General features: G+C 38.3%; 1 protein-coding gene across 1 annotated transcript; it reads left to right on the top strand.

The window, feature by feature from the left end:
* Window positions 1-228: 228 nt before the first annotated feature.
* LOC127576806 (testis-expressed protein 36-like) lies at window positions 229-15,056 on the top strand. Its single transcript, XM_052027570.1, has 4 exons — window positions 229-304; window positions 6,241-6,384; window positions 9,218-9,298; window positions 12,702-15,056. Exons 2-4 carry the CDS (start codon window positions 6,307-6,309, stop codon window positions 13,041-13,043), a joined length of 501 nt encoding a protein of 166 aa, XP_051883530.1. The 5' UTR covers window positions 229-304; window positions 6,241-6,306; the 3' UTR covers window positions 13,044-15,056.
* Window positions 15,057-19,432: the final 4,376 nt, after the last annotated feature.

Raw genomic sequence — 19,432 nt, 5'->3', positions numbered from 1 at the left:
CCCAAGTAGATTGTGTGACAAAGTCTTATTAAATACTACACAATTAAAAATCAATGTCATTTAGAGTAAACTGCGAACACATATCTAAACTCCAAGGGGCCTGCAGTTGGAGAAATGGACCCAACACTTCCATTTATCATGGGCATCAGCAGATATGAGATCAACACACAAAAAGTGCTGGAGGAATTTAGCAGGTCAGGCAGCATCTATGGAGAGAAATCAACAGTCGACCTTTCGGGTAGTGACCCTTCATCAGGACTGGAAAGGAAGAGGGCAGACACGAGATGTTTGGCTCAGACAACAGGTATGCAGTATCATCATTCATCATACAACGCTCGTTTACAGTGTTGCCGATAAAGTTGTGTTAGGTTTACCTGGTTTAGCCAAATTAACGTTCACCCACAGGGAAGCGCACTTTTATAACACTTCATTCACTGCATCTGTGTGATTTAAGAGCCGCATACATGAGGTTAATTTTATAAATTGCTGCAGAGCAGCTTTGAAGACTGGCTGCTGATTAGCGAGGTTGCGACTTGGGGTTAGGTGCACTGCCATTTCAAATACTGCTTCTTTGTAAAGAATGTTTCAGTGGCGGCCCCGCTGATTGCACTACGTGAGCTGGAATAGCAGGGCGGCTATTGGAGGCAGGACAGATACGCACGGCAGTCATAAAGTCCAGCTCCACCAATGAAACGGGAAAAGAAAGTTAGAACTATGGAACAGTTCAGTGAGGAATATTTTTAGATTGGAGATGGCCTCCAGTAGGAAACTAAATTGTATAAAGAAAATCGGCTGGAAACTTTATTTCTTGATGCTTTCTTCATAGACGCTGGGTGCTTCCAGCGGTCTCTTGTTTTTGGATCCGGATTACTGTTCGCTGTAAAGGGCGTGTTCTGTGTTCCCATGGTTTCTGTAAACTATTCAAGCTCAACACCGAGGATCTGAGTAACAGGCAGGACGGTTCAGAGAGAGCTCTGGAACACTAGTTCCAACTGATTACATTTTACTACTTATTTCGTATTGTTTTGTCTAATATTTATTCACTATTGTTTGATGTGTTTGTTGCTCGCACCAAGGAAGCAATCTGAATCTCTCCCCCCCCCCAGCCTCGGGATAGAATGCCAAAAGGAAGGAATTGCAACCCGTGCACACGAAACGAGGGTCAATGGGTAGGAAAACGAATAGAAACAAAGAAACAAAATATATCGAAAACTTAGTATTTTACAGTTTTATTAAACAGTGGACAAAAATGACGTAATGATCCAGTTTGTTTAAATTCGTTTAGCATTTATAAGAATAAATAATGAACTCCTTTCCAAGTAACAAAACGTTCATTTGTAATTTGTTTCTGAAAAATTTAAATAAAATTGGCAAAAATTTAAAATAACGTTACAACTTTTCTTCGTTAATCTACCTTATATTTAAGCACTTCTCGTAATACAATGGCTTTACTAAACATTTGGAGCCAAAATACATTTCATGCCAGCGCATTTCTTTTATCAAAAGTTAAGTTTAAATATTTTCTGTAACGGATGTCGTCCATTATAAACATTTAAATTAAGGAGCAGAGTCAAAAACTTAAGCATTTTTAGTGAATTAACTAGCATATTCTGTACATTGGATTAAGTCTAGTTCTCTTGTTACAGTATTAATACATATACGATAATATAAACAATTTATCCGAGTTATAGTTTCAACATGTGGCAGAAAAATGTATTCTCATTTAAATAAATAAAGGTATTTTTCATATTTATCATACACTAGATGACCAAAAAATGTCATCTATCAATAGATTTGTAATATTATCTGGCTATTCACATTCTATATGCTATGTATGGATATTCTCAACTTTTTTTAAGATCACAGAGAAGTCCCGATACAGGATAAGCTGATATTGTCTGAGATCGATTCAATTTTCCCTTATGGTTCAGATCTCCTTGGGATATAATACAATGGTTTTGTCTGGCTGATGCCTGCAAGTGGAACTGTAAGAAAACTATTGGTCAATAACTGTTACACTCGATGTGTATCTTTGCCTTATACACAGCAGGATGTGTAATGCTGAGATTATAAACCAAAACTCACTTCAGAAATGCAAAATTTATAAGGCTGGACCCAGAAGACATCCAACTTGCTTGGCTTCAGCCTCAGCTCATGAAATACTAAGACAGCACGGAATTAGGTTTCACCAATCAATTGTCAGCAATGTGTGTTCAAACATGGGGCTAATGTTTGACATTTATGAATTCAGCCAGCTCTTAGATAATTTATATCTAGATTCTGGGACATCCTTTGGTTCATTTGATGGGACCACCTTTTGGACAGTTTTCCATGATATTGGCATCTCTCTTGATGCTAATTCAAAATCTATATAACAATCGAAGAAGAGGAATCTAGCTGAGGAACTGCAAGTAAAATAGGGAAAAAAGGACCTATGTTTATATCGCATCCTTCACTTCAAGACATCTTTTGACTACTTTTGAGATGTGGACAGTGAAGAAGGTTACACAAGAGATTCTGCAGATGCTGGAATCTGGAGCAACACACACAAAGTGCTGGAGGAACTCAGCAGGTCAGGCAGTATCTATGGAGGGAAATAAACTGTCGATGTTTCAGGTCGAGACCCTTCATCAGGACTGGAAAGGAAGAGGGCAGAAGCCAGAATGAGAAGGTCGGGGAGGGGGAGGACCACAGGCTGGCAGGTGAGAGGGGGAAGGTAGGTGGGTGGGAAGGGGGAAGATGTAAGAAGCTGAGAGGTGTAGGTGGAAGAGGCAATGGGCTGAAGAAGAAGGAATCTGGTAGGTGAGGGAGTGGACCATGGAATAAAGGGAAGGAGGTGGGGAATAGATGGGCAGGTCATGAGGATGGGGAAAGGGGAAAGAGAAGGGGTGAGGGGGCCTCAGGAATGAGAGAAGACAAAGGGAGGGTAGGAGGGAGGGAAAAAAGGGGGGCAGAAGAGGGGAGTGGTTACCGGAAGTTAGACAAATCGATGTTGAGGCCATCAGGTTGGAGATGACCAAGACAGAATATGTGTTGTTCCTCCAACCTGCACCTTGCCTCAGCATGGCAATAGAGGAGGCCATGGAGAGATATGTCAGTATAGGAGTGGGATGTAGGATTGAAATGGCTGGCCACCTCACTTTTTTACCTCCCTCCTCCATCCCCTTTGTCTTCCTTCATTTCTGTGGCCCCCTCACCCCTTCTCTTTCCCCTTTCCTGCCTTCATGACCTGCCCATCTATTCCCCACCTCCTTCCCTTTTATTCCATGGTCCACTGCCCTCACCTACTGGATTCCTTCTTCTTCAGCCCTTTGCCTCTTCCATCTATCACCTCTCAGCTTCTTACATCTTCCCCATCCCCCACCCACCTATCTTCCTCGTCTCACCTATCACCTGCCAGCCTGTGCTCCTCCCCCTCCCCCAGCCTTCTAATCATGGCTTCTGCCCTCTTCCTCTCCAGTCCTGATGAAGGGTCTCAACCTGAAACATCGACTATTTATTTCCCTCCATAGATGCTGCCTGGCCTGCTGAGTTCCTCCAGCACTTTGTTTGTGAATGAAGAAGGTTATCAAAGATTACAATGGGATCTTGATGAAGTGGGCCAGTGGGCCAAGGAATGGCAGATGGAGTTTAATTCAGGTAAATGCGAGGTGTTGCATTTTGGTAAGACAAACCAAGGCAGGACTTACACTTACAGTACATGGCAGGGCCCTGGGGAATGTTGCAGAACAGAGAGACCTAGGGGTGCAGGTAATAGTTCCTCGAAAGTGGTGACACAGGTAGACAGGGTGGTGAAGAAGGTGTTTGGCACGTTTGCCTTCATTGGTTAGGAGACTGAGTACAGGAGTTGAGACGTCATGTAATAGTTGTACAAGACGCTGGCAAGGCCACATTTGGAGTACTGCATATAGTTTTGATCACCCTTCTATGGGAAGGATGTCATTAAACTGGAAAGGGTGCAAAAAAGATTTATGAGGAAGTTACTGAGACTGGAGGGTTTAACTTATAAGGAGAAGCTGGATAGGCTAGGACTTTTTTTCCCTGGAGCATAGAGACTGAGAGGTGACATTAAAGAGATTTATAAAATCATGAGGGGCCTAGATAAGGTGAATAGCCACAGAGTTTTCCCCAGGTTAGGGGAGTCCAAAACTAGAGGGCATAGGTTTAAAGTGAGAAGGGAAAGATGTAAAAGGGACTGAAGGGCAACTTTTTCACATGGAAGGTGGTACATAAATGTAATGAGCTGCCAGAGGAAGTGGTAGAGGTGGATACAATTACAACATTTGAAAGGCATTTGGACAAGTACATGGATTGGAAAGTTTTAGAGGGATATGGGCCAACTGCAGGCAAATGGGACTAGGTCAGTTAGGCAACTTGGTCAGCATGAACGAGATGGGCCAAAGAGCCTGTTTCCATGCTGTATATACTGATGACTCTGAATCAATGTAGTCATTGTTATAATGTAGGAAACATGCATCAACTTACACACAGTAAAATTCCAAAATCAGTGTTGAAATTGCTGATTTGATAGTATGTTTTCAGTGATGTAGGTTGAGGGATAAGCATTTGGTAGGACTTGAGATAAATCCCCTACATCCCATTATAATAGTACATATAATCATGATCTTTTATATTCACTTAAAAGAAACAGACAAGGCACTTGCCCATTTTGAAAGTAAAACACATGTAAACCAGGAATTGAGGATTCAAATCAAGACCATAAGAACCTTGTTGGTTGATTTGGTTTTGTAAGATTGATAATGATCCATTAGAACTTGTTGGGTCCTACAGATAAACCATTCATGAATTAGAATTTGTTGGGTCCTACAGATAAACCATTCATGAATTTTTGACACTTGATGTCTTAAAAAAATGCTATCTGTTTGCTTTCTCTGGCCTAAGTGTGAGATCCACAGCTATGCTTTGCGCTGAATTTGTGGGAAAAAGGAGAAACTTGGATGGAGGGCTAGAGAGTATGCTCTCATTGACTCTTTGCTGAAGGCCTTCATCTGAAGATCTGGATCTGTGATAAGCATCCCAGATAAATGGCATTAGACAGCTACTTAAAGGTGTTCAAGATCTCACAAACAGCTTTCTTTATATTCTTTCACAAAGATCCCATCACATTTCTGATGATGTATTTTAAAACTTTAAATAACACTTGTTAGAAAGTGCAACCTGGAGGGTTTGGTATCCATTGTGCACACGTACACTTTGGAACCTCCCCTGTGGCAGAAGGTTTCCAAGAAGTGAACCTGGCAGGTGAACATTACTCCACATCCTTTGGGGTGATTGATCTACTGTCATGTATCATTAATGGAATATGAAGAGGTAAAGTGTTCGTGAGGGATTGCATTCACCTTAAGTGACTCCATGCAAACATGTAAGGCATTGATTAATGGTTAAGATGGTATTGTCTGGCAAGCACTAAGGTTTACCAGAGTTCTGTATTGAATTGAATGCTAATTAAGTTGAAGCATGATCTGTTAGCAGAGTTTAGGTTTCTGATTTTGGCTCTGTCATCCAGTTATGCTGATTATTCTCCAGTAAGTATTGGCCTTATGGAGATAGTTGTATACTCTATACCAAATAATAAGAAATCTGGATGTGCAAATTACCCAGGAACTTTGGAAATCCCCTAGGTTTAGTGATAATGTCCATCAACATCAGAAATCCTTCCAACCAACAAAAAAACAGTGAACTGATAAACAAGTGTAAAAACAAAAATCCATATTATATAGTGGATTAGATTAACAGAACTTCAGTTTTCTTCATTTATCCAAATGGAGACTAGATTAGAAATATTGTGGGAAAATTTTTATTATTCTATTCTCTACATACTATCAGCAGGTCTTGCCTCCCCAGCCCAGCTATTCATGGGAAGTCCCGATGAAAAGATATTGAAATAAAATGTTAATTCTGTTTCTCTCTTCATAGTTGCTGCATAACTTGCTGAATATTTTATGCCTTTTCTGTTTTTATTTAATCAATTGTTGGAAGTGTGTGTATATATGTGTGTGTGTATATATATATAAAACTCTAGGGGTCATGCTAACTTCACATATAGTCTTCATATGGGTCAAGTATCAAAAGAATGTACCATTAAGGGTCAGTAACTAATTTTCAGCTGCTGGTTTTGAAGTCATATTAAGCTTTGCAGTTACACTTTTATTCCATAGGTTGCATTCTGATAATATAGTGCTGTTATCGGTAAGGTTCAGTCATGTTCTGTTGTTTCAGTTTCCTCATCCAGATGTGCAAGAATCCCCATTCACTACTGTTTCTAAATCCACCAAAGGTGACTGTATGACAATGCATGAAAATAATTTTTCTCCAAGCAAGTTAAATGATAGATTACCATTATTGTTCAAAGTACATGAGAAGGTAAGAAGATTAACTTACTATTGAATATGATATTTTTCAGACCAAGATCAACCTTAACACAAGAAATTTTTCCTCTGGAATAATATAATTAACTTGCATTCCAGAAACATTTTCCTGCAAGTCTGTTTGTGCTAGCTGTTCAAAAGAGACCATTTTAGAAGACATTTGCCTAGCTATTGTTGGTTCTGCCAAAAGCTAATGCTTTGTCGCATAATATAATGGGGAAAGTGTTCCAATTTTGTTGATTGAGTTTTGAATTTAAATCTGATGATTAAATCAAATATTTACAATTTGCAATATTTCCAGTTTGGTTATGCTGCAATCCAATAAATGCGCTAGTTCTTGACACCCCCACTGTTTTTGATGGCATAACAGCTGGTGTGTCAAAACAGAAAATATTCTATTTCCTTTTAAGACAGGATAAACGTGTTCTAAAAATTGGCTTTGACCATCAATATTAATGTCAAAGTTCATGCTTTCTGTTGCATGGTTAATATACCTAAATGGCTTCTTTGGCAAGTTGTGACAATGGGAGGTACAGACCCAAAATGGATTCTCTATTTCCAGACATAAATGGAAAGTTGTTTGATAGGATATTGAAGTCCTTCACAAGGATTACATTCAGTGTTTTTTTTTCTACTTTCAAGTGGCATTCTGCATCAAGAAGCACTGATATATCAGCTGTGGAAGATGGATGATAATTGAAAAAATGTAAGGCCAAATCAATAACATTGAGGTTTCCCACAGTTAAATCCACCTCACTGATTTAACCTACTGGTATGACAGGACCCAAGGAGGATGATGCACCATTATACATTTGAATGAGATCCTTGCATTTTAATGCTGCATATCAGGCTAGTTTCCAAAATTACTTCATAATAACTTCTGTTGTCAACAGAAGTTAGTTTCCTAAAACAAATCTGCACATTCTGTGTAGTGAAACTTAAGGGATATTGAGCTAAATCAGACAGCAGGAAGTTCTTTCACCATTAATTATGTATGGAAAATAATGCAGGATTCCATCTAATACTCCTCATCTTTTCAATTGTATAGTTTATTATTGGTGTCCCACCTCTTTATGTTTTAACATTTAGCTTTCCTCATCTCATCATTCTGAAATCTTTTTTGCTATACAAAAATAACATATTGATTAGCAACTTTTATGCAGTGAAATATTCCGGCAGTCCAGAGCAGTGTATAGAAACAAAATTTACCTTTAAGCTACATATGAAGATAGTAGTGCAGATGATGTTTGTTTAAACATCTTAAAAGGAGCAAAGAGAATTAGAGATGCAGAGAGGTCTAGTGTTAAATTTCCAGAACAAAGGGCCTTGCCAGCTTAAACATGGTTGCCAAAGGTGAGACAATTAAAATAGCAGTTGCTCAGGACCTGAATCAGAGGAGTGAAGATCCCTTTGAGGGTTATAATGCTGGAGGAAATTACATAGATGAAATTGAGGAGTTGCTTAACCAGGAGACAAACGTAGGGTGATGCATGCAGCAGAAATTAATGGATAAACAGAACTAGTAGTTAGGACACAGACTGCTTAATTTTTAGATGATTATATTTATGGAAGGTAAAATATGAAAGACCACCAGGAGAATGTCCAATCTAGAGGTAGCAGGAGGTAGATGAAGGTATCAGCAGCAGAGGAGATGAGGCTGGGGTTGAATTGAGTGATGTTATGTAGGTAAAAACAGGGCATCTTAGTTGGGGTGATGTCATGAATATGAGATGAAAATGTAAAATCCTGGAAATGCACAGTAGATCAGGCAGCATCTGTGGAGAGAGAAATAGAATTAAAATTGCATGTTGATGACCTTTCATCAGAACTAAAGTGAACTGTTAACCTGTTTCTCTTCCTGCAGATGCTACCTGCCTTGCTGAGTATTTCCAGCATTTTCATTTTATTACTTCAGTTCTCCAGCATCTGCTGTTTCTTGATTACTCATTAATATAAGCTGCTCTCATTTCAGGGTCAAGTATGATGCCAAGCTTGTGAACACCCTGGTACAAACTCAAGATAGTTGCCAACATGAGGAATAGTATTGGTTAGGGAACAGAGTTTGTGTAAGGAACTGTCATATACTTAGTGTGTCAGTACAAGTCTCAAATTGTTTACTGAGTCACAGGCTTGAAATTAGAAATGAGATTATCCGTCTTTTCTTGGTTATTCCTCAAATGAAAAGCAATTTCATTGGCAAAGTTGAAAAGCTACTGGCATCAAACCATATGACCTGGCTTCACATTTCAGGCTACCAAAACAATAGCTTCTTGATGATAAGGAATGGCTTTGTGTACTTTAAAACTCCAAGGCATTATTATAGATTAAACTGGCATTCAAATTCTGTGATGGTTATTCTTAAAATTCTGAAGCAGGATGGATTTCAGCTTTGTTTGGCTGTCAAAAAAGTGAATGTATAATCCAGATTTATAAGTTTCTCTAAGGTCTCAGGACATCCTAAATTATTCACAACTTATGAAAACTGCAGTTGTTTCCTGTTGGCAAATACAGCACACAGCTTACCTCCAGCAACATCAGATAAATGAAGAGATTTCTTTTGCTTTCTGTTATAGGTTCTTGATAAATTTTTGCTATTTGAGTGGGGTCATGGGATCTTGACTGTCCATCTGAATACGTGCTGCATCCTCAGTTTGGCATTGCATCTGAAGATATTAAGTCCAATGATGAAACATTGCCTCAGTACTACATCGAAATCCAGGAGATGGCTTGAACCCAGGACATTCATTGTGAATTAAACTGTATTTTTTCTCCTCACTTTTGATAGATGTAAATGTTATGTATTACTGAAACATTTTGTATTTTGTCAGAATCTATTGCAGGGGAAGTTTCCATTTTCGGCTCATGACAATAAATACTGTTTGAGGCACACAGGCGAGCACCTTACCTTGGTAAGTACTTGAATTTGTTGAACCCTCACAAACAATTCCATTTAAAAAACATTCTTCATGCATGAAGTGCAATGTTACTACCAATATTGATGTATTAATGCAGTTACCTTAAATGTATACTAAAGAACTGTTAAACCGAACCTTATTTGAAATTTAGAACTTGTTTTTGTTTAAAGACAAGTGCTTATTTCTGATTGTTAATCTTATGAAATTCCAGGGGAATATTCCCCCCCCCCCCCCATGATTAAAGACTCTGTCTTCCACTATAATTTTATTGCATTGGCAGAGAACAGAGAAAATGGAGATAATAATGGAACTTGAAGCTGCCAAATTGGCCTCAAACTAGATCTGAAATTATTGGGCACTTTCTTTTGTTGATATTAAGCTTGTTAAGGCCCATTAAGATTTGTTTGAAGCAAAATAAACCCCATTAACATTGCCTTCGATTCACCTACATACATCAGCATCAGTCCCTCCTCTTCATGTTGCCATCTAAAGTCATTTGGACACTTTTCTCTTCAACTGTATTTTTACCTCTCATGGAGAGAGATACAGCATGGAAGCAAGCCCTTCAGCCCACCAAGTCCATGCCAACCATCAACCACACATACACACCAGCCTACATCAATTCCATTTTCTATTCTTCCCATATTCTTATCATTTCCCACCCCCCCCCCCCCCTCCACCCCCCACTCACCTACACAGTAGAGGCAAGTTACAGTGGCCAATTCAGCTACCAATCTGCACATCTTTGGGATGTGGGAGAAAACCAGAGCACCTAGAGGAAACCCAAGTGTTCACAGGAGAACATACAAACTTTATACAGACAAAACTCAAGTCAGGATGCAACCTGGTTCTCAGGCTCTGTGAGGCAGCAGCTCTACTAGCTGTGCCACCGTGTCACCTCTCCTAACTATTCTCTTCCTTTCCTCAAAGGATTGGGCTGCAGTAGCTCTGTCATTTCCTCCCTGAAGCTGTCTAATCTTTTTAATTAGAAAAATCAATACCAAGATTCCACACTGGCATCCAATCCACTATCCAATGCACTGCCTGTAGTTACCTAGACAGGGAATTGTCATAATGTACGCACTTCACCACTTGACTTCATTAAGAATCTATCATTAGAACATAATAGGAAATATTCAAATGAACAATGGGTTGTAATTTCAGGATTTTACATTCATGCACACGTGTGGGGATTCCAAACTTGCTGACATTAACATGGGGAAATTCTGGCAATTCTACATTAAATTAGTGTCATTTCCTACCCTAAGCAGTAATCTCAGAAGATGAGCTGAATCACTGACAGCAACTTTAGGATTTCCATTTTAAACTCTACATGTGCAGAGATCTCGTTGCTTTCAGTTTCACAGAATGATGGCAGAGAATACCAACAGTTTTGCTGCTGTTATTATTATAAAATCCAAGCTGCTGTTTTCAGTCCCTGTCACAATTTTTGATCCCTAGCTACTGAACCCATCCATCTCCTGAGCAAAAGTATAAAGCTAAACCAGCATCATTCTTCCATTCTCAGTAAAAATTAGATCATGCAAAATTCTGTTGCTCATGCCCTTACACCAAATTCCAGTCACCCAAATGCCTGTGCTCACTGCCCAACCCAGAATTCTCATAGGAGATGACAACAACTGCACTTTAAAATTCTTATCCTTGTTTTCAAATTCTTCCATGGCCTTGATGCTGTTCTCCAGTAAAAAAAAACTCTCAGAGATCTCTGTCCTTCTCCAATTCTGATTCTCTGCTCCTCTCTGATTTTAATTGCTCTGCTAAAGGCATCTGTGCTTTCAGCAGCAAAGCCCTAAGCTCTGAAATTTCTTCCCTAAACCTCCCTGCCTCTTTACCAACCTCACCTTCTTCTTCCTTTAAAACCTCTCTCTTACCAATTTTAAGGTCTGGTATTTCCTTATAAGATTTCGTGTCACATTTTATTTGTTAATATTCATGTAAAGAATAACATGATATACTAATATATCAGGCAGTATATTAGTATAATACTAATATACTAATAATGCAGTATAATACAATAGCATATTATACTACACTAGAGGTGCTACATAAATGGAAATTGTTGTTTTCCCTGTGAAGTAACTTGGGCTTTCAGTATGTTAAATGCACTATACAAATATATGTTTTGTTTGCAGTTGATCTTCATAAAACATTAAAATAAACTCCAATATGTACACAGGCTCTCAGTGTAATGTTTTCTCCCAAAAAATAATATAATTTCTTCCTCCATGTCCACTATTGCCGTCTTTCAATAGCAGTGGAACAGCAACAAATTTAATTTTTTCTAAATATTTAGTTAAATGTTTGGTGTTATTGCTAAATGTTCAAAATTTTCCCATTGTTTCTTGTTTTCCACTCTTTATAAGCTTTATAAGAATGAAAAGTTAAGCTATGCCACTACAATTTTGCCGTAATATTGTTATTCCAAGGTACTGACTTGCTTCTTGCGCTGCTAAGTACTCATTCATTTATAATACAAACCTCTTTATGTGAGATGACATCTTTCACTAATTGTTTTTGTTCATTTGAACATAAACTTCTATGGTGGCTAATAGCAACATAATGCTAATCAAAACAATACAAAGATCTCTGTGCTATATTAAAATCACATACTTTGATTGCCTTTATGATAGTACATTTTTCAAGACTTTTTTTCATATCCTTGCTGTCAGCATTCCCCACATGTGAATCGGGCAGAGCTTCAGTTGTGATTTAGAACCTATCAAAGGTTACAAACCAGAACAACTTTTACTAGAATCACCACAGCTTAGAGATTGTAGTGCACTTTTCTTCTGTGAGGGACTCCCAAAGTAACAAATAAATCATTGTGGTGCTCAACCTTTTAAAGACTACAGCAGTTTTCATGAATGCTAAACATAAAGGAACTTAATACATGCTAAATAGCTTGCATAATTGGTTAATTTTTTTTGTACATTAGTAGCTGAGAAACAAAATTAGCTGCTATCAAAGGAGATAGCCTGCACCTGCAGATTTCTTTTATTAATAGTGACCTTGTCAGCCACGGTTAAGTTTTTCTGGTTAAGCCAAATACCGGATTTTATAAAAACAGACTTAAAGTAACTTTTATTTCAAAAAATTGTTTCAGAACTCCTAAATGTAAATGCTGATTAATTTGATTAACCATAGCAAAATAAAAGACAATGATTGACCAACTGATGAGAATACAGATCCATCGTGCCCCAAATGGCCATTAATAAGTGTACAGAATCATGCATTACAGACACCACTTGAGATTCATGAGGCTTCTGCTGCTTTCTGATAATCTATCTGAGCTTAGTATTGATGAAATAATGGATTTGTTTCTATATAATTAAGTTGCTCTCTGCTTTTGACTTCTGTGTTTTATTTTCATTCATAGGGACTAGGGCAGAAAAAGGTCTCTGTAGCAAAGCAGACTGCCCATACCATTGAGTTGTGGGATCCTGGGAAAGCATCTGCGATGAATAGTGGATTTGGTATTACCATATATCAGACATCTTACCAGGGAAACCAGGATACAGAACGTCCTAACTACAGACGTTATCCCAAAATTCCCAGTGAGAGTTCGCAAAGGGCATGGTCTCGAAGTCCAGCTGATTTAATGTGGTTTGGGAAAAATAATTCTTTATACAGAATTCCACTGGAGGTTTTGGGGATCACTCAACGTCCTCTCCTTTCTTCTGACAAAAAGTTCTATCGCACAAGAATCCTTCCAAAATAACTGGTTGAAGATCTCTGTTGGTACTTATTTGATTTTTGTGTATTGCTACATTAATAGGAAATAAAAATAATACATCACCAAAATATGTACAGATGAAATGATGCATTCTATGGATATATTGTATTCATGCCAACCCGGATTTGCAATAATTTCCCAACCTCTTTTCCATATATATACTGCAAGCTTCATTATGTTCCATTCCACTTTAAGGAAAAAATACATAATTTCCTCACTGTCTTGCTGTTGTACCAGTAGCTACAAGAAGAGTGAATCAGAATCAGGTTTATTATCACTGACATATGTTGTGAAATTTGTTGTTTAGTGGCAGCAGTACTGTGCAAGACATAAAAATTACTATAAGTTATAAAAATAAATAAACAGTACAAAAGAGGAACAATGAGGTAGCATTCATGGGTTCATGGACTGTTCAGAGATCTGATGGTGGAAGGAAAGAAGCTGACTATACCTACATTAATGGAGCCAGGTACCCATAGAGTGGAGGGATTATGGCTCACAAATCTGGAAACTGACCAGCAATGTAATATCCCAGCATGCTGTGATAGAACCAAAGGCTCTATCATAGCAAGTTGTGAGAAAAATGAAGTGGGTGAGGAGAAGAGAAACATATTTGTTGAACTTTAATCTTGTCTTTTCCTCTATGACTTTGTCTAGTTTTTGATTATCCACAGAATTATAATATGCACAATATAATAAAATAGGCTTTGTATGTCTGTCTTGAGAAGCCTTTGGATATCCTAGTTACCATATAGTTATCCAAATGGTCCAGAGGCTACAACTAGAAGCTCCCACTGTGTATCTGAAGGACTCGTTTATTAGCACATGACATTTCATGTCAATATGCACATAACAAGTTTTAGTAAAGAGAATACAGGTGGAGAAGTTTTAAGATGTTTTCCCACTAGCAATGTAACTCCATTGTAAATATTCTATTCCATTGAAACTCTTCTCATCAGAAACACTATTAAAGTGAAAAGTGTAATGTATTGTAACTATTGAAATTGTGCTCGACTACCTGGAATGTTTTTCAGAATAATGACTTTGTAACATTGAAAATTATACCAAACAACTTAAGCAGATACAAGACAGGAGATGGTTAGAGAGCTAAGCACTATCTGCTTGGGCCAGGAGGGAGGGGGAATGCAAAACTTAGTGCTAGATCAAAGGGGAATCTACAATTACAGTGAGAGGGAGGAGGTTTAAAGGGATCTGAGGAGTAAATTTTTCACGTACAAAGTTGTTGGTATCTGGAATGAGCTGCCAAAGGAGGTGAAGGAAACAGGAACTGTAACAACATTTAAGAGGCATCTGGACAGATACTTCAATGAGCTAGGTGGAAAGGAATATGAGAGGGGCATCTTGATCGGCACAGTGGGCTGAAGGGACTTTTTATGCTGTACAACTCTATGATGCTACAGTTGTTTATGGCTAATGTTATGGACTAGGTGAATGTTCCTTTAAGATAGAGCATAGTAGTGTGTGTGTGTGTGTGTCATGCTTACGTCAACAGAAGATAAAGGACTTAATGACATTGTTGAAGAAGTCAGTCGAAGTCAGTCAGAGGAGAGAGAGAGAAAAGAGAGAGAGACACCAGCCTGCTAGTTTTCTCTATCGATGGATGAGAAACAATAACTGTGTCTGTTACTACAATTCACATATGGAAATTGGGAGTAATCCGGTGGAGTTCACTTTGTTGCTGACCTGTAGAGGGAAACAGATATTTGTGTGGACGGCCACGATTCGGATGCTTTTTGGGGTGAGGAAGTCACTACCGAGTAAACAGGTGTCGTTTGGGTTCCATCGTGGAACATTTGGATTTCGTAATTACTCTCTATGTTCTCTCTACATCTACTTCTTATCTTCAGACAGCGGTGGTTGTTGAAGAAGCCTTTGCTCATGTTTCACCTTATGGCTTGCTGAACTGAACTTTAAGAACCATTCCTGGACTTTGAGTTTGGGACTTTGCCACACACACACTACGAGTTTAGTTTTGGGTTAATGTTCAAGGTTTAACATTTTTACTTCTAACATTCTAACATTTTTACTTTTATTTTTCTTATTATCATAAGTAGTTATTAATAAAGTAGTTTTTAACACTAAATCATGACTCAGTGTGTTTCTTTTGTTGCTGGTTCGTAACACTAAAGGAGTTTTGCTTTAAACATAAGACATCTCAGCTATGTGGTTACTGAAGTCAGGGGAAGGCAATCTGGTCAGTCAAATGAAATTGTCCCTCATCCGGTCACCAGTGGATTGACCACACTTAACATGGAGAGACAAGGAAAAAGGGAAGGGTATCATAGTGTCCACTGCGACATTAAGATCATTGTAATTCTCAACTTCTTTCCCTGTAGAATAAGGAAATAAGGTTCATACCCAATTAAATAAAAATACTGAAGCAAGAAAGAAGCAATGTAATATTCATTAATGACTATAAAATGGACTTAATTGAATTTATAAAGTGGTAAAACATCATGTGGTGACTTTACAACACTTTAGAAATATAGAAACATAGAAGATAAGAGTAGGAATAAACCATTTGGACCTTTGGGAAAATTAGGTACTGTAGCTTTTGGTGTATTTTCATGAAAATTACAGGAAGTAGGCCAGAAATAGTATAAGATATCGCTATGCTGAATCTGATCTTCAGTGGGTTGGTAAACTCAGATATACCACTTTGCCTGTTAACATAGTTGCAGCCGACCTATGGGTCTAGAACGGCATGGATTTTTGAATCATTTCTGGCCAAAAATTACTTGCAGGAAGGAAACATGTCCCTGCTTCAAACTCCTTGTTATCCTTCACCAATCAACTCAGTGCAGTAACCTCATTTTTCTGTATCTTTTCCTGATGGGTTGGCACTTAAGGTATTTGCATATGTGCAGAATCCTGCATATTGGCACATAATGGAGGGAATACCCTCAGAATGAATGCCAGCCATATCCATTAAATCACTTTTTAGTACTTATAATACGATCTTTTCACCAATAGATTTATCATGATTTTCCCTCCCTGCCTAGAAAAATAAGAGCAATTTTATTCTCCTCCTTTAACTTCACCATAGAGTCACTGAACTCATAGAGTCATACAGCATAGAATCAGGGCCTTCAGCCCATCTTGTCTGTGCTGACCAAGTTGCCTAACTGAGCTAGTCCCATTTACCTGGATTAATCCCCCCACTACTATGTTAACAGATGAACTAATATATCATACAGTAGAGAATGAACATGAAAATCTTTTGTTTGTAATGGCTCCGTCACTTATTTTTGGCACTTTTATCAACCAAGTGACCAATGAATAAGAGCAGCATTTCTGCAAATATCTGGGGGCAAAGCTGAAGAATCCTTTAGGATCGTGAGCCCAAGTGCAGCAGACCATGAAAAGATAAGCTTAGAAATTGGCCACAAATCCCTTTGAACCCGCTCTGCTATTCAATAAGATTATGGGTCTTGGGCTTGGCTCCAATTTCTTGTCTGTTCCCGACAACTTTCGTGTTCTTATAGGCCAAAAATCCATTTATCTCGACCTTGAACACATTCAATGATTTTACCTCTACAACTCTCAGGTGCAGAGAATTCCAAAAATTCATAGCCCTCCAAGGGAAGCAATTCCACCTCACTGTCATCTTAAATGAGTGATCCCTTTTTTTAAAATACCTCTTAGTTTTAGATTGCCCCATGCAGGAAATGACCCCTCAGAATCTCTCTTGTCAAGTGCAATCACAAGTGAACCATACTAACATACAGTTATTGGCATTTTATATGACAGATTGCTTGAATTTATTTCGTACTTCAGCCTTACACGGTCCACATTCCTTGGCGATTCCATAGGCAGAAAAATCTGCGGGCCTCAATCACTAATGCTAAAGGACGTTTTGCATATTCCCATCTCTTCCACTAGCTGCATATAACCACAGGAAGGAGTCAAAGGAGGCATTGCACTGCTGATTTCACCCAACCTCCATGTACATGAATTGCCAGCGGGAGACGTAAGTTCGAAACTGTGGACACTTTGTGGATCTTTACTCTGTTAATTGCAGCAACCTTCTCTGACTCCAACTAATTCAACACAAATTAGATGGTGAACCCAAGAGCATCTAGATTGGTGTATCTCAGCTATTTGCTTCTTTAATTACCATTGGTATGAATGTAATATTATTTGTAACGTGTGTGCTTTGGTTTTACTGCAAACTTGAAAATATTTTTGTCCTATAATTGGCTCCTTTTTTTGACAAGATCCACATTTTTGCATATTGCAGTGACTTTTATCACCTTCGCATGGTTGTTCCTAAGGAGGAAAAATAAATTAGCATAGTGCCATGAATGCTGGAATAACTGCTGCAGGGTTGAATTGGAAGTACCTCTGCACTATAGATGCAATATTTATTCACTGATAGGATAATCTGCAAATTCAGCTTTTATATTCAAAATGCTTTGGTCCATTAAAGATCCATTACTTTTATGGTCCATTAATTTGCTGACAGCTGCATGCTAATATTGTTCATTACTTAGTGCCCACAAAGCTTTGGAGAAGGAAGCAAACCACATAAGCATTTCCATCTCTAGTAACCTTGATACTCTACATTGTGTTATGTCGAGCTCCCACTCCAGCAATTATGGGCCTGGGATTTTACAACTGTTTGCAGAATAGTATCATTTTGTGTCAATAAAAGTAGTTACAAAACCTCCTTAGCAATACTTGGCCTACAGACTTTCAGTAAGTCATTATTTTGTGAAGAATATTATTATAACACATTCACAGGATACAAGAAACAAAAAGAAAACTGCAAGTGCTCAGTGCATTTCCTCATCCTTCTTATAGTGTGATTTGTTGCTTGAAGTTGAACTGATCCACAGAATACCATTCAAAAGAATTTGCTTTTTAAGCACTGAGTTCATTAAAAATTTTACCTAATTTACAATCTCATTCCTGAAATCCCACAATTAAGTAATTGCAATTTAGCACGTGATGGAATATTCAAGTTATGTCTAGATGAGTATTGCTGCAATGACCTTTAAGAACCACAACACTATACTAGTTAGCATAATTGACTTGATGGCTACCCGGCACTGGATGCAATATCCACCCTTCAATCAGCAGTGCACTTGACTGTAGTTTGTAAGATCTGAAGCATTGGCTCCATTAAGGTTGTATTGACAACATCTTCCTTCCCTTTGATCTCTACAATCCAGTAACACAAGAGGAGTAAAGCCAAGGGAATTTCAACAGTTCCAATTTTCCCTGAAGGATGCACATCTTCCAATATACAACTTGATTATTCCTTTACCATCGGATTAATATTCTAGAATTCTCCATTTCACACCATGACCACAATAAGGGAAGGTAAAGGCTCACATCTCTTTCTAGGAACAACAATAACTGCATGTCTGTATATTTTGAAAGCAAAAAGTAATTTCATCCTTCTTATTGACAAGGCATTCCTGAAAACCATTCTGCCTAAAAACCCGAAGACCTGCATCCTCAAACCTCAAGGGCATTCCCAGATACCACATAATCCTTTTGCTAAATTTCATTTGCTTCCTAGTGTAATTCCTAGTGTAAATTTCACATGCTATTTCTTTGCACAGTCACCACACTAATGAGAACTATCTAGAAGATGAGCTTGCTCCACAGTTTTTGAATGCTGCAGTGGAGGATTTGATGGAAATGGTGTAAAGTTGGAGAGATGTTTTATAACTGCAGGTCCTATAAACACATTCTTAGTAGGGAATGGAAACAGATGGCCATGGTGACAAAAATTAGGTGCCACACCCTGAAGGCTTGATGCCTTCTATAGGAATTTCATTGTGATCAAGGCCTATGTGTGCATCTTCATATACTTTATGTTATTAACTGTACTACTAGTCTCTGATGCTCCTCAATTTACCAAACACCTTTGATGCACCTGCAACAAAGAAAGCTTCCATTTAGATAGTATTTTTAACATAGCAAATGAACCAAAGCACTTCATGGGAACAAACACAAAACTGACATTGACCAAAAAATTAAAGGGTTAGGATGTATGGAGCATCTCAAGAGAGGAAAGAAGCTGATAGGGGAGGGAAGGAGAATCCTAGAGGTTAGGGTCTTTGGAGCTGAAGGCTCAACTACCAGTGGTGGAACTGAATATGAAGAAAGTAAGCCAGAATTAGAAGGGTGAAGCTATCTAAGTAAGTGATAGGCAGAATATACAACAGGTAGAATGAGGAAAGTGGAACAGCAATGTAACGGACTCATCAAATCTAGAGGTAACAAATGTATGAATGACAAGATAAAGAAAAGATAGATCTGAGCAATTTTATGGTGATGTTAACAGGCTGTATTAATGGTGGCACAGGTACAGTGGCATGCAAAAGTTTGGGCAACCCTGG

Source organism: Pristis pectinata, chromosome 12 (genome assembly GCF_009764475.1).
Source record: "Pristis pectinata isolate sPriPec2 chromosome 12, sPriPec2.1.pri, whole genome shotgun sequence".
NCBI lineage: Eukaryota > Metazoa > Chordata > Chondrichthyes > Rhinopristiformes > Pristidae > Pristis > Pristis pectinata.
Note: the sequence above shows the minus strand (reverse complement) of the source record. Positions and strands in the feature narration are given on the sequence as shown.